The sequence below is a fragment of the Agelaius tricolor genome, unplaced genomic scaffold, assembly GCF_023055355.1.
Source record: "Agelaius tricolor isolate 1412-34295 unplaced genomic scaffold, bAgeTri1.0.p SCAF_17, whole genome shotgun sequence".
Taxonomy (NCBI): Eukaryota; Metazoa; Chordata; class Aves; order Passeriformes; family Icteridae; genus Agelaius; species Agelaius tricolor.
The window spans coordinates 8880304-8900960 of record NW_027269277.1 but is presented as its reverse complement, the minus strand read 5'-3'; the positions used below and the strand labels follow the sequence as shown (position 1 = coordinate 8900960).

The window sequence follows — 20657 nt, the reverse complement described above, 5'->3', positions numbered from 1 at the left end:
GCAGTGGCTGGGGCTTAGGCAGCAAGTCACAAGCATGCTCCAACCTGCTCAAATGACAAGGCAAAGGAAGCAGTCTATACATATGTAACTTGCAAAAAATTTTCTAATCTTCATATTTTTTGTAGAATAAACTCTTAGTATTAAATTTATGAATGAAGGTGTTCTTTAGCTTTCTCTGTGGAGTTTGATGGAACTTCTGAAGTGGTCATCATTGAAAATAGCCCTTTCATCACCACATAGACACAGCTTAAATGTGGCTGGGATGCACTCCTGCCTGAGACATGAAAAGGGATCCTGGTCATAGCTTTAAATCACAGCAACCTGTAAAGCAAATAGTAAAGCAGCAGAGGAATAAAAGCCCACAGAAGTGCAGGGTGGTGCAGTAAGCCAGGCCTTCTTCAGCTCCCATCCTTTTCACTTTACCACAGCAACAAAGGAAGAGAGGAGGGGGAATAAACCAAGCCCAAAACCCCCCCAAAAACCAGCAGCACATGCTGTCATGTTTTACAACATTTGAGGTTTGAACAACTTAATTTCTATGGTTTGGCTTCTTGACTTCAAGTGTTGTAGTGTGACTGCAGGATAGAGGAGTTGTTCTTTGTTCCTTTATCTAAAAGACCTGCAAAAAGCAGCTCCCCTGTAATATTTGTTTGCCTCTGTAGTTGTTATGCAAGCCAAAGAGTAAAGAAGACAAAAATTTTAATTAGGAAACAACTCTCCACACAGACTTTGTTGGTACAACATAGTTATAAGTACATCTACAAACACATACAGGTTCTTTGGACTATGATTTTTTAAAATATATTTTTTATGACAATGCAAACAAATCTGGAAAAAAACAAATTACTTCAAACTTATGTAGAGGTAGCTGAACAGTATTCTGTCCAGTGATATGAGAGTATAACTTAAGTTTCATTTCAAGTTCATTACAGTGCACAAAAGGATGTTTTACAAACAAATGGAATATACAAGTCCACAAAACATTTTATTTAAAATGGCTTGATAGATATATTTCTGGCACTCTTGTAACCACATAGCTTGATGGAATTAAATTGGACAAGTATATGGTTCCAAATTAAGACATCTTACACAGATAGTCTTTTGCTCCTCATTTTTGTACTTCTCCTGTTCCTTATCAGGGAATTATAGAAGCTATTACATTGGTTTTGCTACACTTCTGCTCTGTAAACCTTTGTTCTGCAAACTGAATGTAAAGATTAAAAGCTGCATATGTTTTATATTTATAAAATATATGGCTATGACTATTAAAAAGCTCAAGAATGGCAATAACAGAATACAGGCACTTCTATGTGAGGGTTACTTTAGACCTTATGAAAATCAAACATCAGTAAGCACTTCACATGATACCTGGATGAGTAAGTCAATGTAATAGTTCAGGTTTTTATTATCCACCATTTTAATCCTGTCTAAGCAGATTAGTTTCTTTCTTCTTTCAGACAATATTTATTTAGCAAAGTGTTTCAAGAGAGTGACTTTGCTCAAACTACCATTTTGCTATTGCCATAAGACTTCCAGTGATTTGCTGGGCTTTGGAAATAAACCCCAGCTCCTAAACTACATGCTGCACTAGTTACAGTTTCAGTTGTGAATTAAATGAGAACTAAGCAGGGGTTGAAAAGAGGGATTGTGTTCATCTGATGTAGGACTTGGGGGAAATGGGGAGCACTACCCTAAGTGCATATAGGTCCATAGGGTTTTTATGCACAAAACCCCTATAGATAATTTTCACTTTCTTTTTTAAATAAGTGTTTGTGAACATGTTCTCCATTCCTAAACATTACATTTAAATACAACCCCTGTCATTGATTTAAACACCAGTAAAACTTCAGCACCAAGTAGAAATCATTAAAAAGAAAAATTTTCACAATGAGAACAATCAGCCACTGAAGTAATCTTCCCAGGCAAGAGTTGGATTTCCCAACATTGGGCACCTGTAAGATTTGGCTGGATTGCCTGCTGGACCACCTTGTCTAGACCATGCTTTTGCCAAGAAAAGTTGGACCAGCTGATCCTTGAGGTCCCTTTCAACCTGGGATTCTGATTCTGTGAAAAGACCATCTAAACCAGAACTCAACTCTATGAAGCTCTTTCTCTACAGCACAGATTAACCTGCTACATCCAGATCCACTTTTTTTTTTTTTTTTAAGATTAAAACAATCTTTGGATTAATAAATCCATGGTTGAGGTGTTCTGTCAGTGAGCAGTGGTGCAGGACAGAAGGACGGCGAGCCACAGGTCTGACAGCTGGTATCTCTTATTGCTACATTGTCATGGAAGATAGCAGCACTCAAATTAATTACAGAAAAACAGCAAGAGGAACTTTTACAGCTAACACCAGAATGTCACTCAAGACTTAGCATAAAGGCCTATCACACCATTTTATCATTTCATTATTAAAACTACTGAACTACTGTCTAAGCAGCCTATGCTCCCACAACAGTTAATCAATACTTCTGACCACACAGGAAATACAAATTTGAATCATGATTTGGTTTGTTGGGTTTTTTGTTTTTAGCAGATGAGCAGGACTGGTTATAAAACTGGGTTTGGTGTCTAGAAAAATGTGAGCAGCTTAAATAAAATATTCCCCCAATTAGTATTTTATCTGATCAATGCTCTTTCTATAATTAAACTGAAGGTATTTTTAAATCTGTTCAGCTGTTTATTCATGCCTGTGATAAATGTTGCATTTACATCCTTGTACTTATTTATGTAACTGAAAAAATCAGTGGTAGTGTGACAAACCTAGATTTTTTTTTATTTTAAGCATCATTACTGAAACTTTACCATCTCAACACAATGAAGGCTAAGGGTACTCCTTGACTAGTTTTTCCTGGACAGGTTTGTGTTCATTAGCATATATCTTTCTCAGTATTGGTTTTCATATCTGATGGAATTTTCAGACTTTAGCCATTAATCCAGGATGTGTGGCCATAGAGCAGCCCCAGCAAGAATGCTACTGTACCTGTACAGATGGAATTTTGATTTGTTGTGCATGCAGATCACCTGTTTGCATTACATGCAGTAGGTCCAGTGTTTCCAGGCTGCAACAAATGCACTGGGTGCTCACGATGCAGGGCATGGACACAAGTCTCTGCTTGGAAATTCTGGCAGCTTTACTCAAGGGTAACAGAAAAGACAATATTCATCTTTAAAATCAAGGATTCTTTCCATGACATCTTTTCTAAAACAACAAAATAGGCAGAATGAGTATGTAGAAGACACAGCGTGCAGGATAAAAAAAATAATTACATCAGTGAGAAAACAGTTTAAATTAGGTATTTAAGCTCCTTTTCTCACAGATAAAAGTAAGAAAAGTGGAAGCTTTTTTTCCTGTGGGAGCAATATGAGACACTTATGCTGTGCAATAGTACATAAGGGTTTGTGGAAGAATTGCATTTAATGCAGCTTCACTTCCAAACAAATAGAAATCACTTTGTTGACTTATGAACACAAATTGCCATAGCAGGTGTCAGCCACCATCACTTGGTACTGTTCAGAAGATGTAGGTGTTTTTCTACATTGTTTAGAGCATGCCCAATACCACTCATGGAGGAAGTGCAGCAACCCAGCAGTATGGAAGGAAGTTACAGCATTTCCAAAGTAGCTCAATGCAAACAGGACACAGATTCCATGTGCACCACAAGGGTGAAACATGTTTGTCTTCCATTAGTTTCTTTGGTACCCTTATAAAAAAGTTCTACAGAATTTAACAAAAGGGGAACAAAGGTAGCTTTATGGAAACTAATTTTAACTAACAAATATTTCTGATGAGATAATGGAAAAACGTGCAGAAAAGTTCCATTAAATCCTACTGCATTTTTTTCATAAAGGCATGAAATGACAGAGTGCTATCCTGCATAAAAAAACCCCAAAGAAATTTATAGCATTCCATAACATTCTCACTTCATTCTAGTTTTTGCCACTGAAAACAGTAGCTTAGAATAAAGGCCCAGTTTTGCTCACATTGAAATCAGTGAAAGTAAAAATCAGATGGAAGTAAGAGCAGTCCCAGAAAGTGGTACACTGTAAGCAATACAAGCAGCAAAACAAGTACATGAACTGTTGATTAAAAAAAAAAAATCAAAACCAAGATACTTCCTGTTCTCATTTCTGCCCTATTTTTACCTGCTTTATAGCTAGAAGTAATCATGCTAAAATTCACTTGCCTTCCTTGGGAGATAACTATTATTAGCAACACTACCCAATCTCTTAAGAGAAAAGCAATGGCTGGGTAGAGATTTGAAGCTAACAGAAACCTGAAGATTGGGGTGAAATAAATAGCATTTATTACAACATATTCCTTCTTATGTGACACAAACTACCCTCTGAGTCCTACAGTTCAAAATAACTCCCCCCTCCCCTTCCCATACACACACTCCAAAGCCAAACCCCACCAAACATTTAAAAGAAATAAAACTCATCTTTTAACAGCAATAAGAGTTGATGGAAAAAAAAAATCTAGGTATTAGCCTACAATGAAATGACACCAGTACTTCCAGTTTTCTCTAGGATAAGCCACTTTCCATATATTGCAGCTCTTTCTTCGCAGTTGTTTGTAGCCATTGTCCATTTATGCAAGAAAGAGTTCAGATATAAATTCAACTTCAAGTTATTCTGTTCTGTGAAATATTAGGGGTTAGATCCTTCTGTCAACACTATGGTCAATTCCCACTGACATCAACCATCAGTACTTGAATTTACCAAGCACATAAACACATGCTTAAGCAGGTGCTTGACTGTTTGGTTGCATCAGGAACCTCTCCACAAGCATAGGATGAACCTTCAACAGCTGTGCTTGAATTAACTTGGACAATCTGTGTATTTGAAGACTTCAAGGCAGGATGTTTTGGGGGCATTCTTAAGCTACAGCAGAACTGGGGATGAGTAGAAAAACATTCAAAGTATTTGAACACAAATAACTGAAAAATTATCAAAGCAGTTGCTTGTGCACTGCAAGAATCATCATTTTTGTCCCCAGTCATAAATACAGGGTAAAAACACTATAAATAGAGCAGCTCACTTTCCTTTAGTGAATGAACACATAAATAATATACATTTTGAAACAAAAAAATCATAGTGCAAAAATAAATTATCAAACAGAAGTTGTGAACATTATTTTACACAATGCTATATAAAACCTGAACCATTTGAATAAAAGACTTTGCAGTTCACTGAAATAACGCATTAACCTTATTATTTCTGCTTCACATTAAACTGCACAGTTTATCCTTTATCCACTAAAAAATAAAAATAAAATAAATTAAAAAAACCCTTAAGATTTTTAAAAGGTTTATGGCAAACAAGATCACTTTTTGTTCTATCACATTTGTTATGAATTTAGCAGTGCAGCGATTGAATACTTGTCTCAGTTCCGAACGGAAACTATTGAAGTATCCATAAACATCCCCTGCTCTTTATAAGTCATTCTCTTTGAAGCTCAGGGCTTGAAGCATCCTGACACACTCAGATCTGTAAGACATTATTGCAGTTACTGGAGTGACAGGGGCAGTGGGAGCTGCCCAGCTCCAGCGCCGGCGTCACCGCGCCCGGGCGCGCGCCATGAAGGTCAGCACGCGGCGGATGCCGCTCAGGCGCTCCCGCAGCGACTGCATGGCCAGGAAGGGCAGCTGGGCTCTGTTCTCCAGGGGCAGCACAGCCAGGACCCACCAGCACCAGGCTGGCCCATTGGGGTTTGCCTGCAGTCAGGGGGAAAAATATAAATTAGAAGTCAGGGGCTGGTTTTGAGGATTTAACTCTGAAACGCGGTTGTCGATAGCAACGCAGCAAGTGGATTATTTCATTGCCAGCCTAATGGCTGGTCATTACTGGTTGGCCTGAAACAGGTTACAAACAAGTGGCACCTTTCCTAAAAATAGAATGTTAAAATTGGATGCATTTCTATTGCTAGGAACAATTTATAAGCTAGGCCTTCTGGATTTTTAAAAATCTGTTTTCTTCCCATATTATTACTGACCCAGATCCTTGGGATTCCTTCTCCATACTTTATGACACTTTATGATATTTAGCTCTTGTTGTTATATTCTGTTATTTTAGGACCCCACCATTTGCAGTCCTTTATCAAAAGTAGAAGTTTCCAGTCGCCTATTTACTCTCAGTCATTTAACTGGGGAAGTAGAGCAGGCAAAGAGGCAGCTCAGTCTCCTGGGATTAATGCAGTGAGATAAACAGCCTCAGAAAGTTATCAACATTAAATACAAACTTTTTCTTTGCAACTGTGCTACCACTGGTGTGTGGCAACAGAATTTAGAGGCTCAGCTTACGTGGGGTAAATGCAGAGTATTCATATTTTCATCTTAAAACACAATGCCTGCCAGCTTATCGGATATCCCTGCTATTTCTGTCCCTAAAAGTTACATAAGCCACTGATTGTGGATACCTGTGGGTCAGGATCCTTAGCTGGCATTGGACCAAAATGACTGAGAATTCGACTTTTGAGTGCTTGCTTGAGGGAGTTAAACCACGTATAGGCCTGATCATAGACAGAGTCATGGAGAACAAGTAATGCAGCATACTCCTGTCCTTGCACCTGGAATGAGAAATGAGAGGGGGAAGGTTACTGTTAGTTCAGGCTGCATGCTGGGGAAGGCATAGGATTTTCAGGGTTGGGTAAGGGAAAGGAAAAGAAAAAAAAACATGCCAAAAGAGTTCTGGAATAAATAGTGAGAGTTCATTTGGTGTTTCCCCTTCTGATGACCCTCCACTAACCAAATTCTTCACTTTGCCTGTATTCTAAACCAAAAATATCTATTTGTAGAATTTGCAGTTTCTGGATTTTCATATGAAAAAACCTTTACACAAATAGCACACAAAAACAGGAAAAAGAGATTGTGCAAAGCTTTAAAAAAAAAGAATCAGTAGAACCTCAGAGTAAACATTTTATCTTCCCATTACATACCAAAATCTCTAAAGAATTAATGCAAGCAATTTTGAAGGTTATGGTGCACCCAATCCTGCTGCTTCCTACCTGAATAGGGATTTTAAAATTGGCTTCCATACAAACGGTGCAGGGCTCCCCCTCCACCCTCTTATAAACTGCAGTTATTCTGTCTAGAAGAGCAGTAAGAGCTCAGACTGGATTCACTTAGTCTGGTCCTCTGATAAATACCTCCACTCTTCAGTACTTGGGCAGTGTGTGTGCATGCTTGTGCTGACTAGTATGTGTCCCACCTTAACCATGAGCAGTTATTAAATACCACAAGTTTGTTTTATTAGGAATTTCTAAAAAAAAAAAAAAAAGAACTCCCTAAAAACATACTTGCTTAGAATTTCACATGTAATACAGTTTAAATGAAATATTTCTGAACTTACCTTTTGATCCTCAATGTACTCAATATCTGCTGTATTATATCCATCACGCTGGCTGTGCTGGATCACCTTAAATCTCCTCTTGCCAATGCTGTCTACAACAGAGCGACCATCAGCAAAGAATTCAACATTTCTTATCTCCAGAATGCAGCCATAATCTGCAAACCTATTGAAATCAGAACAAAAGCAAGTAAACAAATCTTATTCTCTCCACCCTGAGTTCCACAGAGCTGCCATGCAGCCAGTCCCTGCCACAAAGGTATTTACCAATGTCAGCTCATTTCTATTGTTCATAGCACTGACCTGCTCTAGTTCAAATTATTCCACAATTGTTTGCAAAACTATCAGGAAGATTCAGACTGTCTAATCTGATTAATGCTAACTGGATGTTTTGGAATACAGGAAACATCTTATGAAACAGAAAGATACACAGATCAGAAGCAAACTTTCTTCATAATCCTAATATGTTCAGTCAGTTTGTACAGAAGGACAAGTGCAATTCAGAATATTAGCATTATGAAAGGACAAGGAAATCTATGAAGAAAAAAGTGTTTGCACTATTTCAGCATATTTTACTTTGCAGGTGAGTATTTTCTGCAAATCATATTTTTCACAGACTATACATACCCACTAAGTTTACAGCATAAAAAGAAGGAAGAAAAGCTAAATAGAGTCAAACATTGAAGTCAAATTACCTAAGACTGACCATAAATGGCTCAATGTAAATGCTCAGCCAGTCCTTATGAAGGTCATGTTATAGCTCTGCAGCCACCACTATAAATATATAAAGGATATAAACATATCCTATAATTTAAGGAAATTTAGCCCAAGGACACACCTTGCTGCCATTTTGATTTCTTGTGCCAAAACAGATTTAAAAGCAGGAGAAAAATACACTTGCTTTTTATGTATTACAGAAGGTCTGCAGCTCAGTCACATGTGACACACATTCAGTTCTGAGTGTTTTGAGAGAACAGACCATCATATTAGTCAGAATCCAAGTGCTCAAGAGAAACTTCTGCCTCCTCAATGTCTTTAACCTGCATGATCAGGAAGAAACTTTACTGGAAAGCTGCCACAGATATTACAGCCATGGACCTTTCTGCTCCTCTCCACTGGCTGCAGACTAAGAAGGTGCCTCAGATGGTCCAAGCTGTTCACTCACCCCTTGACAGGGTCGCTGATGCACATCCCAAACTGTCTGGTGCCTGTCTCCATGCACCTGCGGATCATCAGCCGGTAGCAGGGCTCGAAGATATGCAAAGGACAGGGCACTGTGGGATAGGCCATGGTGCACACAAATATGGGAACATTCTTATTTAGGCTGTGAGAAAGAAAGAAAAAATCAGGTATGACGTTTTACCAAACTACTGACTCATAAGGCTCATATGCTTTAAAATTGTGACATCTTTAAATAGAAATTATAGCATCTTTAGCATAAAATTCTTAATGGAATAACGAAAGCTATAATTATTGGTAAAAGCTTAATTTCATTCTTAATGGAATAGTAAAAGCTAAAACTATTTTCCCTTTAACTGACTAAATACTCTAGAAAATTATATACCACTTAATAGCAGACAGTTTGTTCATTAAGCTTTCTGGATTTGTTTGTGAAAGTATTATTGGATCTCTATTATTGCTTTCATTTTCTTTATTTTCCTTAATCCCATTTCTTCCCTATCCAGTACATTCCAAACCCCATCTTGTCAGACTGCTTCTCACTCTGTGCCTTTCACAGAGGTCCACTGAAAGAGACACATTGCTTTGTACTTTGTTTATAAAGTGACTTCTACTACGTCTCTTTATTCTCTTTCTTCTACTTCTCTTTATTCTTTAGCACAGTTCTAGTTATTATGCTCACTCAAGCACAGTTTCCCCTGGACCCTGTTCTCTGAAATCACATGGTACAGAGAAAGAAGCTCTATCAGCATCTCAGCTCATGTTCCACAGCAGCCAGAGCCACTCCCAGCCAACAGCAGCAGAATTAGAGATGGGATTTTACATAAATGGATTACGTACTTGGAAAGCTCTGCTATTTCCTCTTCATAAATCTTTCTCCTTTCAGTGAGTTCTTCTGGAAGATATCTGGCTATTAGCTCCTCCATTAGCACTGTTTTACAATATTTCCTCATAGCCAAACACTGCAGTAAGAACACACACAAGCAGTTAGAACATCCAGCACTTCACAGTGTTTGGTGCCTGTGCAAAGGACATCACCCCATTTTTGGATGTCTGTGATTCTATCATCTGTCAAACTTGCCACTGAAGAGTTGTTTTTTTAACTATTTCCTGTGTTACAGACATTCACTTAGGAAATCTGGAAAGCAAAAATCACCTACAGATTTTCTAAGTACAGGCCTGGTCCTAAGGTTTGAACAGAGACTACCCATGCGTGGCAACTCACAGGAGCATTTTAAAATTCATATTCTTCCCAAGTTATGTAATATTTCTTTTGTGTTGGGAAATATCAAGGCTGTCTGAAGGTGAAGTGGTTCCTACCAGTAGCACTTGAACTTATGCTGAAAAAATCCAAGTATTACCTCTGAGAGCCCTTCCTTGCACAGGGGACATTTTGGGTTGTGATCCAGGCATCTCTCCAGACATTTGAGACAGAAGGTGTGTCCACAAGGTGTAGTGACAGGTTCATAGAAGAGCCTAGATTGGAAAATCCAAGAACAAAAAGACAACAATATCGTGTACTAAAGCAAAAGAAAAAAGTTGCTACTAAAAATAGCTGAATTTATTTACTAACTTAACTACTGACTACTACAGGGACAAAGTCTCTTCTTGCTTTTAATTTCTTCAACCAACTTTTGTATTTATTCAGCCTACAGACTTTGTTATTGCCACCCAACATGAAAGGCAGCCCATGAACTCTGACTTCAGTGAATGTGAGGGACAATATCGTCACGAACTTCCAAGAAGCCAGCTTTTAATTTTCCTCTGTGTGAGCAATAAACAGACCCAGAAGTTGGACTATCTGACTTCACTAATGAAATTGAGCAATACTTCCACAACTATTACTGAAATTTTGTGATTACTTGTATGTGTGGAGCTAAGCACAAAATATCTATTTGCAGTAATAGCCCACATGAGTAATTACAATAAACTGGGACTTGGCATGATTCTATTATTGCCAGCTCTAATGGGTATTTTTTTAATAGAGTTTTTAACCTTCAAGGGACTGCTTTTCTGGAAATGAGTGACAGGAGGTTCATATTTTATCTGGAAGAATATTTAAATATATAAGGGCAGGTATTCAAAGTATCATGGTACCTATTCTTTACCCATTTCAAGGACCTCTATGACACTTATTTTCATATAAAGATTTTTTCCTTATTATGATTATGCAATGCTGCAAAGTCATGTTTCCTTGTCAATAAAGACCTTAAGGAGATGTAAATAACACATAAGTTTTTTTTATTAAATAGAAACAATTCAAATCTAGATACTAAATTGTCTGGAATATACTATATTTTATAACATACTCTCTGAACATTTTAAGGTCTTAAATACTAGCCTCATAATAATTTAAGTGAATTAATAATTTTTCTTAAAAGTATTAGTTTATCAAAACAGTACACTATGTTCTGTTAAACATGTGGAGATTAAAATACATAAACTCACATTTATCAGCATCTTTGACAAGATGAGTGTATTTAAGAATGCAACTGGCTTTTAACAAGACTGCTATAGAGAGCTCATTAAATGTCATTAGTTACTAAAAACATTGACATTTAAGCAATGGAACATATGAAATAGTATCTAAAATGCCACACCTATCTTGTTGCAACTTGATGGTATAATTGAAAACACTTGTTAACTGTTTCATGAACAGAAACCTCACTTAAACCATGTGAAACCCTGAATTCTACCCCAGTGTTCCAGTAAGCACTGCATTGCATATGTAATTATTTGGGACTGACTTCATCTGAAACACAGCATAAAGAGAAAATGCTCCTCTTAAGATTCCTGAGCCTGCCCTAGCTCTCACAAAAGCCAGCAGCAGCTTTTCCTAACAACTCTAAGAGGACCTGGACAAGCTCCATGACTTGCAGAAAGAAATACTACACACCACGACTTGTCATGACATTATTTTGAGCTACTGGAACACAGAAACTAAGATGCTGTGGAATAACACTCCTTTTCTCACTAGTACCTTGCTTTGACTACTCTGTATTTTCTGCTTGCTGCTGGAGCAAAGGTAGATCAATAACATTTTTGCCACTCCGTCAGACAAACAGGTTAATAACAGCTCCTGCAGTTAATTGTGAGCAGGTCAGTAGGTTACTGGGTAATTAGACCAAAGCACTCAGGAACCAAAACCCCAAAAGGCTTCTGAAGAACATGGCAGGAAGTAATTACAATGGGTCTGCATAAATAACCAGAAAGATCTTAGGAGAGCTTTCCTGAGCACAAGCCCTCCTTGTGCAGTGATGTTACAAAGCCCACACCCTTCTGAAGGCAAAGTCTGCATTTGGGACTACAATTCCAGGCACAGCACCTATCCACCCTCTATTCTATAAGGGAAACAGTAATCCTTGGGCTAATTCCTTCACAAATGTATTGTAGTCTGGCTGTTTCTGATTTAACATAGGGGATGAGAAAGTAGGATTAATTAATTTTATTTATAACATCTGAAAAATGTTTTGTGGACACAATGATAAACAAGCAGAATCACCAAACCATCTAAGACCAATTGTGCAGCTTTCTGTTAGAGGAAAGTTTTGCTCTTTGCACTATTGAGTATTTTGACAGCTGCACAAACTTTTGGAACATATTTCAGCTGTAGACAGGCAGAGGGAGAGGGGGCAGATTTGATTTATTCCAAGCAGAAGCAAATCAGACAATACAGCAGTTGGTCCTCAAAGCTTTCAGTTTGTCTAAAACAAATTGAAGCCTCCTCCTCTGCATACAAACAACAAAATCCAAATTTCTCAAAACACAAGCCTTCAGAAGTAAATCCCTAAAGAGGCTATCTGCTATTTAAGAATTTTAAACTATTGTGCAAAACCAATCCCAATATGAATTATAGATAAATCTGGGTAATTAAAAAAAACAAACAACCTAAGCAATGCCCACTGCAGCAAGTGAAACACCTTCCCAGTATTTCTAAGTCACTAAACCCCCCCCACATAATGTATTTGCCAAAGTGAAAATGTTTTGTACAAAACAAGTAGTAAAATAAGTGCAGTTGACAACTCCTACTTGATTTACTAAGCCACTGCTGTTCCCAGGAATAACTGCTGCTTTATTAACAACAATTTTCTCTACTGGAAGAAGAAATCTTCAAGCAAATGGAGTGCCTGCCTCAGTAAAGTGAGGAACACATCTCTAAAGCAAGAGTTAAAGCACACTCTTGCTAACTCACAGGATCCTCCTATTGCAATAGCAGCAACACAGCATTTCACATGCAGACTCAGAATATTCACTGGATGTGGTCTCTTTAGGTATTTTATGCTTTTCTGACAAACAGCTCCACAAATTCCCAGGTGACAACTGTGGGTTTGTGCACTCTGTCAGAGGTGAGAGCAAATCTTTCAGACACCTTCTCTAACATGCTTAAGCCCCACGTGACTGTGTGCCCTTTCCAAAGCAATCACCAGCCCACAGAAGATCAAAGAGTGCCCACTCATCAACAGTGCTCAGAACCAAAGGTCTAGAAATGCATCACTGGAGTAACAATCACAGTCAAAGCTAATTTCATGTCACAGGCAAAAATAAGTAAGCAAGCTAGAAAAATCTCTAGGTCATAAAAGAGAGGAAGATACAGCTGGAAAGCTATAGATATCTGTGAGAAAAGAACACACCTCATACACAAGGAGCAGTCCAAATCTGATGGATCCACAACTTCAAATGGAATATGTTGTCCAGTACTATTTTCCCTAATATCAACTATGTCTATCAATAAGAAAAAAAAAAAGCAGTTGAACAGAACCATGCAAGCACAATGCCATCTCATGTATTTACACCAGCACCTGATATTTAAATGTGTGTTGTATATACTTGCAACTTACTGAACCATGAAGCATCATTACAGTAATTTCTAATCAAAGCTTCAAATTCAAAAGCCTTGGCACAAATCAGCACATCTCCCCTTAATTTTGGTCACATTATAGCCACTTACAGAGGGATCAATCTGGCCTTGCATTGGCAATCAAAGTCAAAACATTCTGTTAGTGCTGAAAGTCTAAAGTGAGACAAACTCTTCTCTCATACCGTTGTAAATACATCCCACAGCATGAAAACAAGGCCAGATACCAAGAACAAATAGAGTTTGTACTTTAAAACTTTTAGAATTATTATAGAAAGTGCTCAGACCATGTGCAACACTGATGTTCTTTAAAAGACTCTGGGCTCTGCTGAGGAAAGCACATGACCCAACCTTCTTTGCCCCTATTTAGACTTTTTTTCTCTCTGCACACAGTAAAGCTTTCACAACATGCATCCCTTGATTAGACAAAAAAAAAAGATAAAAGGCAAAGTGGAATTTGGTCCCTCTTTGTCTGAATCTTACAGAAGAAAAGATTCCATGGGTGGCCTGCCATGGAACCTGTCCTGTAATTAAGCATACCTTTCTTCATCAGCTTGCAGGGCACCTCAGCATTTCTCACCTCCTCTGAGCAGCACTTCCTTTTTAGGAGGCTGCATTTCTCAGAGAGGAGAAAAGTAGACTCTGGCATGGAGGTGAATTTATTCTCCTCCTCTGAGCAGTCCTTTTTGCTCTCTGTAATTTGTATAGGTTTCCTCAAACAACCAGAAGTAGTTACATTTGGTTCCTCTTGAATGGAAAAACCCTTTTTCTGTTCCACATTGACCTGTGTGAAGAGAGGACTAACATTAGACCAATCTTCCAACAACCTGGTAAGGAAAAAACTCAACCTGTCAAAAATCTTTAATATTATAGATCACCAGGAAGGACTTTGTAGGTCAAGAAGCAAGAGTTTGAGAATTGCTAATCCTAATTTAAAAAAATAAAACCCCAAAAAGCAAGAAACCAATAAACTTGATTTCCCCTCCCCACCATTAAGGGTTTTCAGCCCTTTTGTGCGGCTTTAAAGCTCAAAGGTTGTGAAACTGGATTCAGGCAGAAATGTGGCTAGATCTCATGTTAAATATATTGTTATCACTGAACCTATGGGAAAATGCATATTGTTTACAGCACAGTGATAGTATCAACCAACAGAAAAACCAAAATAATTCAGTTCATTTTAAGGAAGCAGTAAAAACACACAAAACTTATAAAAGAGAAAATGTCCAGAGCTTCCTCGTGTAAGCCAGATTCCTTTCTCAGAGGATAAAGCACTCAGGGTTTATCTGCTATGGTCACAGGACATCCTGTGAGCAGCCCCTGCACTGACATCACCTGTCAGCTTTGTAACATCACCTCCCTGGATGGACCCAAAACCAGACACTGGATTGTGATGTGTAACATGCAGGAAGATGAGTGAACTGTCCCTTGAATGGTTTTGTCAAAGTCATGCAAAAGGGTTTCTTGTCAGAATATCCTAACAGCCTTTCCATGGGGCCACTGATTGTTTCTTATCAGTCTCAACAAGGCAGCTCAAAACCTCCACCTCTGTCTGTAAGGACTAGCCAAGTTTTCTCCTGAATATACAATATATGCAAACCCCATCCCAAAGTTCAGGTCTCAGTGAAGCAGAAGTGATCCTTACAAACCTATGAATGTAAACTTCTGCAGCCATTTACAAAACTGCAGCTGCAAAACCAAAGTTATGAAGTAGCTAACATATCTTATGTAGCCCTACAATAACCTGTAAGTATTGTACAGAGTATAGAATGAATTGATTACTGGCATCACCAGCTATAGCTCAAGTTGAAGCTCTAGATTTTAGCATTTCACAGCATTTGAGAATATCTAAATCCAATCTACAGAGGCTCCTTTCCACTACCAACTACTTGGAAGACCTAAAGACAATTACAGGAGTAGAACCCACTTAATTCTGACATAAAATGTATCAGAACAGAGGACTTCTATTAAAAAAAAAGTCAAATAAGGAGACTTCAGTAAGTTAACACTGTTTTGTATGTTCTGAAGCTCAGTAAAAATTTGAGAAAATGTATCCTCCTATCTCCCAGAGGCAAAAAGGAGAGAAGGCTTCCCAATGTGAACACAAAACACACAACAAATTAAGAACCACACATCAGACTTGATCTTTACCTTGAGCAACCTTTGTAGGTTATGGCTGGTGCCTCCAGATCCCACTGAATTTAGGAGATTCCCCTTTAATCTAGAGTGATGTGACAACAGCTGCAGGATATCGGGTAAGTGTTCCTGAGCATTTCCCGGGATCAGTGAAAACAAACTAAGTAGAAGCTGTGATATAAAACAGAACACTTCACTGCTTAGTTCCTTCCCTGCAACCTCTAAATGAAAAAGCAAGTAAGGGAACAGCTGAAAGAAGCACCCAGGATTTTGTTAAAACCATTTAAAGAGTCCTTTAAACGAGGGTAGGAACAAAGAGTGCAAGAGCTTTTGTTAATGTTAATGCAATACAGGCCAAACAGACAGCAAGGAACATTTTCAGAGTTAAACAAGCCCACAGAGTCACTAACCATTCTCTGTGATGTGACACACACATGCCTCTGTCCTCTTTGTCCTGCAGTTCAGGGCTCACCAGAAATTGTTAATATCTTTCTTAAATGCTTTTGGGTCATTGCTTTTGTTTGTTTTTTTTTTTTTTTGCTGCACATCATCTTTCAGTGGAGTTTACTAGTACAGAAAGCACTCATCTCACAGGCTTAATCCAAGATCAGTTGGGTAAATGTGTCTGATATTGTAAACTGTGGCTATTTTTAATTCACTTATGTCAGAATACAAAAAAGGTAGGCAGTAGAAAAATGCCATTTTTTCATTTTCTATAAGAAAATAAGTGAATCTGTTTCAAGTAGCAGCTTGAAGCCTCTTGTATGGCATAGATTATCAGATGAATATTTAAGCAAAGAAACAGACATGAATATAAGATTCACACTTCAAAAACTAATTTCAACATACTACTGAGGTGATCCTGCTGATGCCTGAGGAAGCCACATGACAGCTGAGATTTCTATTTAAAGCCAAAAAGGATTTCACAGGATCACACTGTGTCCAAACTAACACAGGCAGACAGTTAATACAGGCAGAACATCACAACTGCACCCAAAGAATTTGGTAACATGCAGTATGTCACTGTTATGTGACCAGCCTTGGAAATGACCCAGTAAAATGTTGCATCATGGATGAACTCTGCGTCTGATGAGTGCACAAGTAATTCTTTCAGTCATAAGAAGCCTAGTTTTTCTCAGAGCCCCACTGCTCAGAAATTAAATGTCTTGGAAATGGCTATTTGGAGTCAGAATTTAGAAACATATCTGTTTGTTTCTGGTCTTTTTGCTCTAGTGCACAGAAAGTCTTCCAGCATGACTATGAGCACAAATCATGACATAATGACAATGAAAGACTGCATGGAAGCCCTGGGGAAAAAAGCAAACAAAACCCTCAAACATCAGTGACAAAAAAACCCTCAGAGGCTGAAATCTCAACCATATATAAAATGAGAGAAATTTAATTTCACTACAACCATTGAGGTTATACTCTGTTACCTTTGTGAGTAGAGTTTTACTGTAAGAATTCTACTGTGCTTATAAAGCCTTATGTGCTACAGAACATAGAAACCTTAATGTTCCCATCCCACCAGTGATTGAGAATGGCATAAATACACTGCCATAAAGGAAAATAAAACTATTATATTTTTATTGCCCTAAATAATCATTGCAACACTGAGCCTTTTAACTATGACAACAACAACAAAAAATTTCAGATGTCAAAATACTGATTTACAGGATACCAGAGATTTGAGGGGTGGGCAAAACAGCAGTATTCAAAAAAGCCATCTAGGACTTCCCACACATTGTAAATTGCATCTGAAAAAAGCCTCACTGCAGATCCATTTTTTTTGCTTATTTAGCATTAATTATTAGCAACCCTAAAAAACTATTTTTAAAACTGCTCTTCCTTTGTTGACTGCTTCCTCTTCCACACCTCCTGCACACACTGACACTGGGGCAGCATGACTGGCAGTAGGAAGAAAGCTGCTGCTCCCAAGTGGAGTTTGATGAGTGCTGCGTGTTGTGCTCTGCCAGTCACTGGCCTGATTCATCATTCAATAGCAACTCCCCCTCTTCTGCACTCCAGCATTGGGAATAGATTGCCAGGCTAGGAATCAATTAGAAATTTGAGAATCACAATAGTCTGTGGGTGGCAATTATTAACAATTCAGTTTTCCTTCAAATTTTTTGATGCTAGCACTGTAACTGTATCCACTGAATGGCTGCTGATTATATTTTCTTGCTACCTTCCTATCTTCAGATCAGCAATACATGACTCAAATGTGAACAACAGTCTGGATTTGTATCTCCATCCAGCTCTCTGCAGTAATGAGAGAGGGAAAAAGAAAAAAAATTGTATCCTCCTTTATGAGAGGCTCCTGAAAACAATTGTGCAGATCTAGATGATTTAGGGAACTCACCTTTTGTGCCTCAGACTTGGCTGTCTTGTTCCCACTATCTAGAGCAAGGCAGAATAGAAACTCCCTTAAAGCTTCTTCTGTTTTCCCCAGATTAGCTAATGCTTGTCCTTTCCTTAGGTGACCCTGCAAGGAAACACATCCACAGCTGCAGCTTTTGTCAAGAGGATATGCAATAAAACCACAGTGAAAGTACAAAAGATCTTTCTGAAGAAGGAAAAGTTAGACAGGAAAAGTCACTATAACCATGTCTTACACCTAGACACTACTATTGCCTGGGAGCCTAAACACAACAGTCCTGAAAACTACAAGCATAAACAGGATATTCTCCCACTCATGCAAGTATGATTCTCACAGCACCTGAGCCCAGCTGATACTGGAAACATCTACCTCCCCTACATCCCTCTTCTAAAATAGTCATTTTGTTCTTAGCATTCAATTTTTAGAGAGTACACAAAATTGATATTCATCCAAGTCAAGGTTAAGAGCCATGGCTCGTTCTCCAGGACTAGCACTCTCTTTCTTCACCCCAGGAAGCTCAAGAATATATTGGTTAAATGTCTGCAAATTGCAGGAGTCCAAAAGTTACAGGGACTTAAAGCCTCCCTCAGATTCCACTGTCTGACCATTCCAACTGTCTGCTATCAGGGCACTATCAAGGTTTTAAAAAAGTACAACTGGAGTCAGAACTTACTTTCAACCAGTATGGCTGGAGCCTGCACGCTGTTTCTGCATCGTGCAATGCATCTTCACAAGCTTTCAAAGTGGAGTTAATCTGGGACCGGTTGCTATATAATAAGTGGTCATTTGGAGCTGTAGGAAATAGAAAAAGTGGTTGATTAGGTAAAAAGAAATTAGTTACATAAGCTTTATTCCTTAATTTTAAATTTTTTTTTAAAACACATATTGGTGCTTCCAAGTTGCACAAACACACAAAACATCCATGTACTAAATTAAATCTGGAAACCTCTTTGGGTAACTCCAGACAAAATGCCAGCTATGTCTTATATAACTACAGAGAACATTGCATAAATAAATGCTGAGACACTCACACAATAAATTACCAGCACTGACTGAGGATCAGATGGTTGGTAGAGACACACAGGAGACACTTAAAACAGCAGGAGGGATGCTGTCATACTGTAGGGAGGAGTTTCAAAATTGGTAGCATCAAAGTTTTTAAGTAATAAATTCTTTTCATGCCAGAGCTCAAAACACAGAAAAAGAAGGTACAGCATGAAGAATCAGGTAGGGTTACAACGATCACCGAGTTACACCCACTGCAGCATCGGGACACAGCCTGTGCTGGGGGAAGGCTGGGCACTTTTGCTGGGAACATTTTCATTTCAGTGAAACGCTTCCCTATAGTACCTTGCCTTTAACTTCTACTTAGTACTTGCAGCGTGAGTCACTTTTTCTCAGGAAAACCTGCATGAAAAGGACCGCATCCAAAGTTCTCCCTGCGCAGCCCCGCAGGCGCTTCCCGGCGCTGGGGCGGGAGCGCGGGGCCGGGCGGGCCGGGGGTGCGGGACACGCCCGCGGCCCGGACGCGCATCCCCGGCGCTGCCTGGGCTGCGAGCGGCTGCTCCGCGCCCGAGGGTGCTCGGCGGGGATCCCGCGCCCGGAGCCCTTCCCGGGGCGCGGCGGGATGCCCAGGGCGCGGCGCTCCGCTCCCGCCCGGCTCCGCCAGTTACACAACGGCGCCGGCCGGGGGGAGCCCCGCCGGACCGCAGGCTCGGGCTTACGCAACCGCTGCTCTCCTGACCCAGTTTCACCGCGGGCCGAAGAGCCGAGACCCCTCCCTGGGGCTCCCCTCCGGACACCCGCCCCAGGACCCGGCCCGGGGAGCGGGAGTGCGTCCCCGGCACGCTCCCGCACACCGGGGTATCCCCGGCCGAGCCCTGGGCTCGGTGGAGCGAGAGGCGCCGGAGAGGCCGCCAGCGAGCCCCGGCCGGTGGAAAGTTATCCCTGCCCCGGTGCGGGGACCAGCAAGGGATAGGAGAGGGAGCCCTTACCTAGGCTAACCGCTTCATTGTACTTCTGCAGGGCGGCTTGGAGCTTCTTCTCCTTGTAGAGGAGGTTCCCTTCGTGCCGGAGCTGCGAAGCCTTCACTTGGCAGGGGAACCACTTGGTCAGCAGGTTGCTGAGGATGACATTGACCCGCAGGAGCTGCCCGGCCGCCGCGCCGCCCGCCTCCTTGCACAGGACGCAGCGGGACTCGGGCGCCCGGTCCCTCTCCAGGCACTTTTTGCAGAACGTGTGTCCGCAAGGCAAGGAAACGGGCTCGAAGAGGAAGCCCTGGCATTTGCGGCACCTGAAGACGTCCCACTCGCGGGGTGCCGCGGGCTGCCCGGCGGCGGGCAGTCCCTCTTTGATCCGGACGCTCTGCGCCAGGCACTCCACCAGCTTCTCCAGTTGCTCGGCGCGCAGCTGCTGGTGGCGGGACGCCAGCTGGTACAGCGGCAGCGCCTCGTGCAGCCGCCCGCCGAAGGCCAGCGCGTCCGCCCGCCCGAGCAGCACCTGCCACTCGGGCCCCAGGCCGCCGCCGGCCGCCTCCAAGTTCTGCGCCTGCAGAGCGCCGGCCGCCAGCTGCAGCACCAGCTGGGGCTCGGGACGCGGCGGCAGGTGCGAGCCCATGGCGGCGGCTCCTCTAGCGCGGCGGGCGGCGCGGGACGCCGTGAGGCGCGGGCGCGGCGCGGCCCCGCCGGGCCATGGTGCTGCTGCTGCCGCCCCGCGCCGGGAGCGCCCCGCGCCGCCGCCGCCGCTTATATAAACCCGGGC

The 20657-nt window shown here is 40.7% G+C and overlaps 1 protein-coding gene across 4 annotated transcripts; it reads right to left on the bottom strand.

The window, feature by feature from the left end:
• Positions 1-682: 682 nt before the first annotated feature.
• On the bottom strand, positions 683-20623 carry LONRF3 (LON peptidase N-terminal domain and ring finger 3). Of its 4 annotated transcripts, XM_071442354.1 has the most exons (12): positions 19892-20621; positions 18571-18689; positions 17880-18002; positions 15533-15688; positions 13925-14168; positions 13161-13251; positions 9891-10005; positions 9370-9491; positions 8516-8674; positions 7354-7516; positions 6422-6571; positions 683-5720 (listed from the first exon to the last, which is right to left on the bottom strand). In XM_071442354.1, the coding sequence occupies exons 1-12, from the start codon at positions 20511-20513 to the stop codon at positions 5562-5564; spliced, it is 2223 nt and encodes a 740-aa protein (XP_071298455.1). In that variant the 5' UTR covers positions 20514-20621; the 3' UTR covers positions 683-5561. The 4 variants fall into 4 exon arrangements, with proteins under 4 accessions (XP_071298455.1, XP_071298456.1, XP_071298457.1 ...); XM_071442355.1 differs by lacking the exon at positions 15533-15688 and having other exon boundaries at positions 19892-20622; XM_071442356.1 differs by lacking the exons at positions 9370-9491; positions 13161-13251 and having other exon boundaries at positions 19892-20623.
• Between the last annotated feature and the right edge of the window lie 34 nt (positions 20624-20657).

Bases quoted from the DNA above. Each gene is read 5' to 3' on its own strand.
- LONRF3 (XM_071442354.1), bottom strand. From the start codon at position 20,513: ATGGGCTCGCACCTGCCGCCGCGTCCCGAGCCCCAGCTGGTGCTGCAG. The intron at 9,492-9,890 runs GTAATACTTGGA...TTCTTACTGCAG, and splicing joins GCAAGGAAGGGCTCTCAGAG to TGTTTGGCTATGAGGAAATA. The intron at 6,572-7,353 runs GTAAGTTCAGAA...TTCTCATTCCAG, and splicing joins AGTACATTGAGGATCAAAAG to GTGCAAGGACAGGAGTATGC.